The sequence below is a fragment of the Schistocerca gregaria genome, chromosome 2, assembly GCF_023897955.1.
Source record: "Schistocerca gregaria isolate iqSchGreg1 chromosome 2, iqSchGreg1.2, whole genome shotgun sequence".
Taxonomy (NCBI): domain Eukaryota; kingdom Metazoa; phylum Arthropoda; class Insecta; order Orthoptera; family Acrididae; genus Schistocerca; species Schistocerca gregaria.
Window position 1 is genome coordinate 194,291,074 of NC_064921.1, and position 8,241 is coordinate 194,299,314.

At 44.6% G+C, this 8,241-nt stretch overlaps 1 protein-coding gene across 1 annotated transcript in view; it reads right to left on the reverse strand.

The window, feature by feature from the left end:
• Positions 1-6,762, reverse strand: part of LOC126336661 (protein Wnt-1-like) — a 175,172-nt gene extending 168,410 nt beyond the window's left edge. Inside the window, exon 1 of the mRNA XM_050000602.1 lies at positions 6,384-6,762. Coding sequence (XP_049856559.1) covers positions 6,384-6,724 — 341 coding nt within the window. The 5' untranslated portion in view covers positions 6,725-6,762. The remainder of the gene's footprint in view (positions 1-6,383) is intronic.
• Between the last annotated feature and the right edge of the window lie 1,479 nt (positions 6,763-8,241).

Here is an 8,241-nt window from a genome sequence, read left to right on the forward strand (position 1 = left end):
ACGTGACATTAACGTTAGGAGCAAGACACTTCACCGAGTACGAACGATAACAGTAAATAATACGTCATGGACTTTATGTACAAAGGCTGCAAAGACTAGCCAAGTCACGGTTAGGCTGGAAGGGAAACGGCGTCTCACTTTTATGTAGTTTACATATTAAACAGCATTCGGCGAAGCTTTTCACGCTATCTGCTTGCTAGAAATGCTAGACGTTGGGAATGGTGTGCGTGACCAAGCGCTGCCACAAACTGAACTGGAACCCTGACAACCCTGGATGTGGATGTATTTAGAAATTCTTGCCCCCTATTAACAATCTAATAGTACTTTTTACAAGTATTTGTTTGATCTTCTAATCCGTGGGGCTAGGATGCGACACAAAAAAAAAATCTAATGTGGAAACATGTTATGTGTACAAACTGCCTGAGACGAAAAAGGTTTTCTCACAACACCATTCTTTCTCGCTGAAGATACATTCATACGCCATAATTATTTCAGCATTAATGGACAGAGAGATTTGTCACCTTCAATTAAAAAATACTTAGGAAGATGAGACAAACACACGGAAGCCTGACAACAATGTTGTGATTACTCGCAAGCTGAAGGGCCTATGACGACATCAAATACGAATATAACTTCTCACTCTTCCTGCCCCAGATTGATAAATATCTTCCACTGTTTTTTTTACCTCTAGTTTTGTCAATAACAAGTTCTGTTGTGACATTTCAGATTTCGTTGCATTTCTTTAAGAATACAACGTACGCAATCTCTCTCTTTGCTTTGCTGCGACAGGCTTTCGATTTAATGTTCGCGAAACTAGGAAGGCTTGCACGTATTCCACTAAACCGTTCGATCAGTTTGCTGTTTCTTGCATATCGCTCAACACAGTGGTCCGCTGAAGATTGCCTCACAACTACGTTTGCTTGTACAAGCGTCCATATTGTCGGCATACATACCCGCGTAAGTGCATGTGGTACGCTTGCACAAGCTTGCGTAAGTGAAAATCGATCGAGCTTCGGGCGGCTTTTAAGAGTCGTACTGCTTGCGCAAAATTACCTTATAGACGGTTCCTTGCACAAAATGCTTGATTATTCGCCGTTGTCAATCTCTCAATTATTAGTGTCGTTACCTTTACAAAAGCTGATACTAGTCGAATAGAGGGAGTCGAGGAAACAGATTGGTTGTTGATATATGTATCAGTTTCCTTCTAGCCGTCGCTGAAGAGATACAACAGGTTATTGTCTTTCCTCGTAGCGGCGAGTAACAGCGACAACGAGCAAGACGCCTATGTCTCAGTGGCCGGCAGGGAAGTGCGAGTTACATAGACGTCCGCAGCTGACACGTACGAGACACGGAGCTGTACTGGTAAGCAACGCCGCAAAGCGTTATTTTAAAGTTGCACAAATCCCGTTTAGCACTCGCTCGTATGTTCGTGACCATATAGCAAACGTTCTTGAATGAGAAAAGGAAAATTATGGTTTATGCCTCGTCAACGCCCAAGCCAATAGACTGGCAACAAGATCGGATTGGGGAAATATGACAAGGAAAACCGGTCCATTCAGCATTTGCTTTAGGCGATTTAGGGAAAACACAGAAAACCCCAGTGTGTATGGTTGGTCTGAGAGTTGAATACCGGTTCTGCCGAATGCGAAAAGCGTCTTAGCCACTGTGCAGCATTGTTCGGCTGAACTTAGTTGGCCAACTGACAATATGGTTTATTACTTCCCCACAACATCCCAGCTCTGGTCGCTGAAGTAACGCAGCAGTCGAATCGAGAAGGGTGATTTGAACACCGCAGTCCTTAACGAGAAATATCGAAGGGGGCAATAACTTTTTTGGTGTCACAATCAATCGGTTTGCAAAAACTTTTATTGTACAAAGATTAACTATAGTGCGATGTAACATTTGTAGGACAAAACTGACAATTATTCGATGTGATTAATAATGCGTCGTTAATAGTGTCGTGAGAGTCTCGTTGGTAACATCAGTTCACTTGTCATTGGTAACGTATTAGAGTGAAATAGAACTGTTTATTTTACACGTCTAGTTCCGCAGGACCAAATTGAGGAGCGAACCTCCAAGGTCATGGAACGTGTCAGTTCAAGAAATTACAATATAAAATTAATAACAGGTAAAGCAAAGCTTTTATGACCCCCCCCCCCCCAAAAAAAAAAACAAAATAAGACAATCCATAAGTTTGTGTAAGCGCAATCAACAATATAACACAGGAATCAGCTTGATTTTTCAAGGAACTCCTTGACAGAATAAGGGCGATCCATGAGGAAACTCTTCAGCTTCGATTTGAAAGCGCGTGGATTACTGCTAAGATTTTTGAGTTCTTGTGTTAGCTTCATAAAAATGTCTGCAGCAGCATACTGCACACCTTTTTGTACAAGAGTCAAGGAAGTGCGATCCAAATGCAGATTGGATTTCTGCCTAGTATTAACTGAGTTGAAGCTGCTTATTCTTGGGAATAAGCTGATATAAGTAACGAGGAACTACATATATATATTGAGAGGCCAATGTCAGAATACCCAGACTAATACCGGAATCGCCCGTTTCCGAGACAAAAATATTCTTTGAGACTGGGAAGAGTTAACCCAAAATATAATACCATACGTCATAAGCGAAAGACAACTTTTCGTGTCGAACTAACACTTCTGATACCGTTCGAATAGTAAAAATGGCAGCATTAACTCTGAATGAGATCTTGAGCGTGGGCTTTCCACGACAGTTCAATAGCTATCTGAACACCAAGAAATTTGAACCATTCAGTTTCACTAATCATATGCCCGTTGTCAGAGGTGTTTTAGTGAGGACGTTCTATGAAATTTTTGACATTGTATTTTTGCATTATCGTTTTTATAACATGTTTGTGAAGCATATTACACAGCGCAATATGGGCCTATCGCCTTAATCAAACATGGACCTGAAATTGGATTTCCTGCGCGCACTAACACTAATATTTCAGCAGCGCAGAAAATTGTCCTAAGCATACCAGAAGCACGCCTTTGGACATGTTAAGCTGTCAGTTTCCCTTGTCCAAAATTACCAACTGTTTTGCAGTATTCAGCAATCACAGCCGATTACATGAGCAATCCTGAACATCTGGAGAGCAGTTTAAGAATCACCTTAATTTGATGTTGAGAAAAAAAGGTTTCTTTATCTTAACAGATTTCATGCTCTTCTCATACGATTCGGCGCTTAACAGTAGTGCGATGAACATATAAAATCAATAGAGACCTGAGAAATTTGTTCCTTCAGTGACTGACAAATATGTCGTGACAGGAGCGCGGCAACTCGTTTAATTCGATTCTGACTGACGTGGGTCGTATGTCATGAAGAGTTTGGGTCGTAAACGCGTGCAGTCTTTTTGCTGCCGTGGTGTCTTCGTTTAACCCCAGACACTGAAGCGAAATTGGATGGTTCAACTTCCCTTTCTGACTGGATCTCTTGCTGTCACCACAGTACTTTCCTTCTGCGCAAAACAGAGATTCACATTTTAAGAACTTATTCATCGGAAAACTTTATTTTTCGATTTAAATTGGCTCCTGAAATACTGACATTTTTTATGACGCGAATAGTAACATATACTAACAGCCTGACTGGCAATGGCAACTGTGACCTCACACCCTTGGCGTACCTGCTTTAAGGTGAAGCGCTTTTAAAACTTAACTGCGTCAACTTTTCCTCAGCGTTTCTCAAGCAACGACTTTAAAACTGTATCCGCTATGTGTAAAAATGCTGTAGACGTTGACTAAGGTATTAGTAAATCACAACTGCATGGAGCAAGAGCAATGGTTGAACGACGCGCCAGAGTATGAAACGGAACGATGACTTATGTTAGGTAGTGTACGTCAGTCCACATAGGTTAGTGGGATAATGCAAATTATGAAAAAATAATCTTTACAGTTTATGCCTGAATGCTGCATTATCGTGTGGAATTCGTAACATATTGGAAAAAAGATGAAACTGCACGTGGTCAAAGGACGTCAATGCGAATGACAGGAGGTATGTTTCAGACGTGGGATTGTTACAGACATGCTGACATATGTGACCAAGAAGTTCTATATTACAACAGAAAACTACTCTATCGCACACCGACCAGGTGCAGACAAAGAGCCCTCTTCCCGTGTAAATAAACATAACGTGCAAAGTCATTTGAACTGTCTTATTTACTTTTATTTCGGGCAACAGCGAAATTCATTAGTGATAAACCTGCTCCTGTGGCGTAGCAAATCACTAGCTGTCACACTAGAAATGGTAAGGTTTTCTATACGATAACTTTTCAATTGCCGACAATCTTAGTGCGTGAGAAAAGCAGGAACTTGCCGCTCTTCAAATTCTGGTGACTGGAAAGAGGAGGAAGCAGACCACCTCCAATAGAATCAACTTTGGGATTTTGACGCGCCATCACCAACGTAGCCACTGTCGATGTCTCAGGTGGTACATCGCTCAGGGAAGCACTATGCTGACAAAGCTCTCAGATTGATGACCGCTTTTGTTAAACAGATGCGCTCCACAAGCCTGAGCTCCCAAAATAGCTGTCAGCAGACAAAATGTTTCGGAACAGCTCGGTTGTAAACAAAGCACGTTAAGTAAACAGCAGCTGCGCGAGTCCCTAGCGCCTTACTAACGGCCCCACTCCCCCACCCAGGACTACTTAATGCAGCCCTAACAAGTGCCACTTTGTTTACATAGCCCCTCGGAAGTTTTGCCGCCCTCGCGTAAAATGTTTCTGGCGCTGTTTAACTCTGCGTCCGGTATTCAAATAAGTTTTATAATGCCACAAGTCCCTAAAAACGTCTTCAATGAACTTAAATTTCGAGAACGACACCTCACGCTTGTCCGGAATTTAACGCAAATAAAACACCAACGATTATTCAAGCAAGTGCAGAAAACAAAACCAAACACGTGCGCCTTTCTCATCAAACTGAATGTATAAAGACATGTCTGATTCAGAACAGGAAAAGCGTTGATTCACTGTGGAAATTCGATTCTTGTCGTGTATATGGCACAATATTGAGATATACACTGAAAACGTTTGCGACATTGCCACAGCTCGCGAGGAAAACGACTAATATTCGGGTCATATCATAATGTTGACTGGCAGAAGTAACGCTGTGAGGACGGGGCGTGAGTCGTGCTTAGGTAGCTCAGTTGGTAGAGCACTTGCCCGCGAAAGGCAAAGGTCCCGAGTTTGAGTCTCGGTCCGGCACAGTTTTAATCTGCCAGGAAGTTTCAACTTTCAGTAACTTAAGGTAAGAATTCTCCCTCAAAATAACAAGCTCCTGTCCGATCAGCACCCATTTCGGGTTGTCTTCCAATTAATCAGTTAGGTAGACAGATGTTATCTTTAACTGAATGCTGGCAACGCATTCTCCCAATTCAGCGCTATGAATTTTGTTCTGGCATTTAACGTAAGAAACGTTGACAAGGTTTTTTATGCGAATAAATAAAATATATTTGCTGATCGAAAACGCATTTGAAATCTTACGTTCTGCTACAAAAATGATCAGGTAATTCATTCGGAAGGAGCACGTGCCGCGTCCTATACACTCTCTAGTAAGGCATGCAATTGTTCAAACGTTGTCGACTCCCACTAGCTGTTTATTAGTATAGGAAGGATCATAGAACAGAAGTAAACTACTTTGTTAAAACACTGACACAGCAACTTCAAACGCAGGAATACGTGGGGTTGTTATGAAAAAAACACGCACTCGAAATTGCCGCAACACTTATTTCAATGGAACTTTAAGAAATCTGGTTTGATACTGGATCTCCCCCCCACCTGCACCTCCCCCACCGCCCTTCTGCCCCTGAAATCTTCCTTGTAGTGAGAGAATGATCTTCAGCGTAGCCCGAGGTTAGGTGAGACTTCGGTTGTGAGGTGGCGGAGCCAGAAGATGAGAATGCAAAACAAAGATTGTGTGAATGCTGCCGCCTCTGCGTTCGCGCCGTATTTAACGACATTCCCTTACAAATGTTACAGCTGCGAGATGAATTCACAAAAACTGTGTTACATGTTAAACCTGTGATGAGTATTTTTTGTGTTTATGATATACGTGAATCGAGAACTTAGCGAGGAAGAGGTACTGCGGTTAACAGAAATCATAGAGGCGTTGGACATACCTTAAAAGGGTTGTACGCGGGAAAACACTGTACATTTTACAAAGCTCGCAAAAACCGTGCCACAACAGAAACAGGCAGCACTCTTATACGACATAGACACCTTGTTTACGCCCTCTAATGTGAAAAGGTCGACAGAAAAGTGCTATCTTGGCGCGAACCGGCCGTCGGTTTACGAGCGAGGCGAGGTGCCAGGTTAGTAAACATTGCGCGGCGCGCACGTGACAGTTTGACAGGCAGGCAGCGCTGCTACGTACCACCACTTGGAGCCGCGACCGCGGCCTCCGCCTCCCTTGCGGTGTCGCTGCCGCCTCTCGGTGCCTCCCCGGTGGTTGTTGTTGTTGCTGCCGTTGGCGTGGCTGTTGTTGTGGTGGCCGCTGTTCCCGTTGCGCGGTCTCCGGTTCGCGCCTCCTCGCCGGTGGCCCCGCAGACCTGCGGGGGCGGCGGTAGTAGCGGTGGCGGTGGGTGTCGTGGGCGACGCGGGGGCGGACGGCGTCGACAGCGCGGACGTGGACTGCGCGTCGGCGGCTGCGGCGGCGGCCAGCAGGCACAGCAGCGACAGTGGCAGCGGCAGCAGCAGCAGCCGGCTCCACCTCATGGCGGCTCAGTGTTCGCATAGCCCGCCACCATTCATCTGAGCCGCTGCGCGCCCTAGGTAGCGCGCCGCCCGCCCAGGTAGGCGCAGCAGCAGCCGCCGCTACCGGCCGCTGGAGGGGGTCGAGGGGAGGGGAGGGGAGGCCGCTCCCGGCCGGCAGCTGCGGGGGCGTGGCCGGCCGCCGGCCGCTCGGCCGCCGCGTGCGCTCCCGCGCCTGCTGGGCGGGCCGGCCGCGGCCAATCGTGGCCGCCCGGCCCCCACTCCGCGCCGTCGGTTCCGCCCCTTTGCCGTCGCGGCGGCGGCGGCAGCCCGGTGGACCACCGGGGGAAACATTCCCAGCGTCTGTTAAGCTGATTCTTTCCATTGTACCTTACAAGAAAAGATAAAGCGATTCGCAAACCAGCGCTGCTTTGTGATTTCGCACGTCAGCCTAATGGGAACAAAACTAAATTTGTTCCTCACAGTCGTTTTCCTAATCATTCCCGCGCCAAAAACATACAGACCAGTTTACTTAGCAACGCTACCAATTTAAATGATCTCCTCCATTGTTGCTCACAACAGGTCATAATGGATTTGTATCTAAAATAACTTTTCCTGGTACCAATCACGATTTTCTTTTTATTCGTATTTTGAACTTTGCGTTTCAGAAATAGGTTCCTCACTGAAGTTGGTTTTTTGTGTGGTATCTCATTTATTCGTAATGTTTTTGACGTGTGGCGAGGGTAGTTTTTCTTAACGAATAGTATTATTAAAAGTGGCTGGCTGCTGTTTTCACTTTCTAAGAATCAACCTGTACCAATAATGAGAGCTGATGAAGAGAAATCACGAATGTCATGGAAAAGTATCAGTTTTTCGGCAGTTCTGAATCTAAAGTCTAAAGATGTTACTCGTACGATCTGTTTTTTTATTTTTATTTTATTCATTGGTTGATGAAAACCAGCAATTGTAAAAACAATGGGTTTATTCACGAAACAATTTTTTCTGCTATCAGTCACAATTCTCTTATTTCTTACAGTGTATTTTGCTATAGGGCACGATCAACGCAAGGAACTCTCGCAACAATGAAAAACAGCCGACTTCTTTCGGGAAATAATTTTTATATTCATGTCTTGTGTGCTATGCCATTTATTCATGATGATTTCGAAGTGTGAGTTGCTGCTTTGTTGTGTTCTTTACACTGTGATATATAACAACACGTGCAATTTTTAACTAATGATGTGACTCTGTATACAGAATAAAGGAATGATTTTTATGTACCGAATTAAAAACTGCGTCAGTCTTTTAGGTATTAGCTACAGTAAAGACAGCAGAACAATGCAGCAACTCACGCGTCGAAATCGTCACAGATTTGACAGTGGAAGTTACCTCCCAAAACGCGTAGGCTGTTTTTCGTTGTCTGCGAGAGTTCCTTGCAGTAGCCGGCTAGTGTGGCCAAGCGGTTGCGCTACAGTCTGGAACCATGCCTCGGGCATGGATGTGTGTGTTGTCCTTAGGTTAGTTAGGTTTAAGTAGTTCTAAGT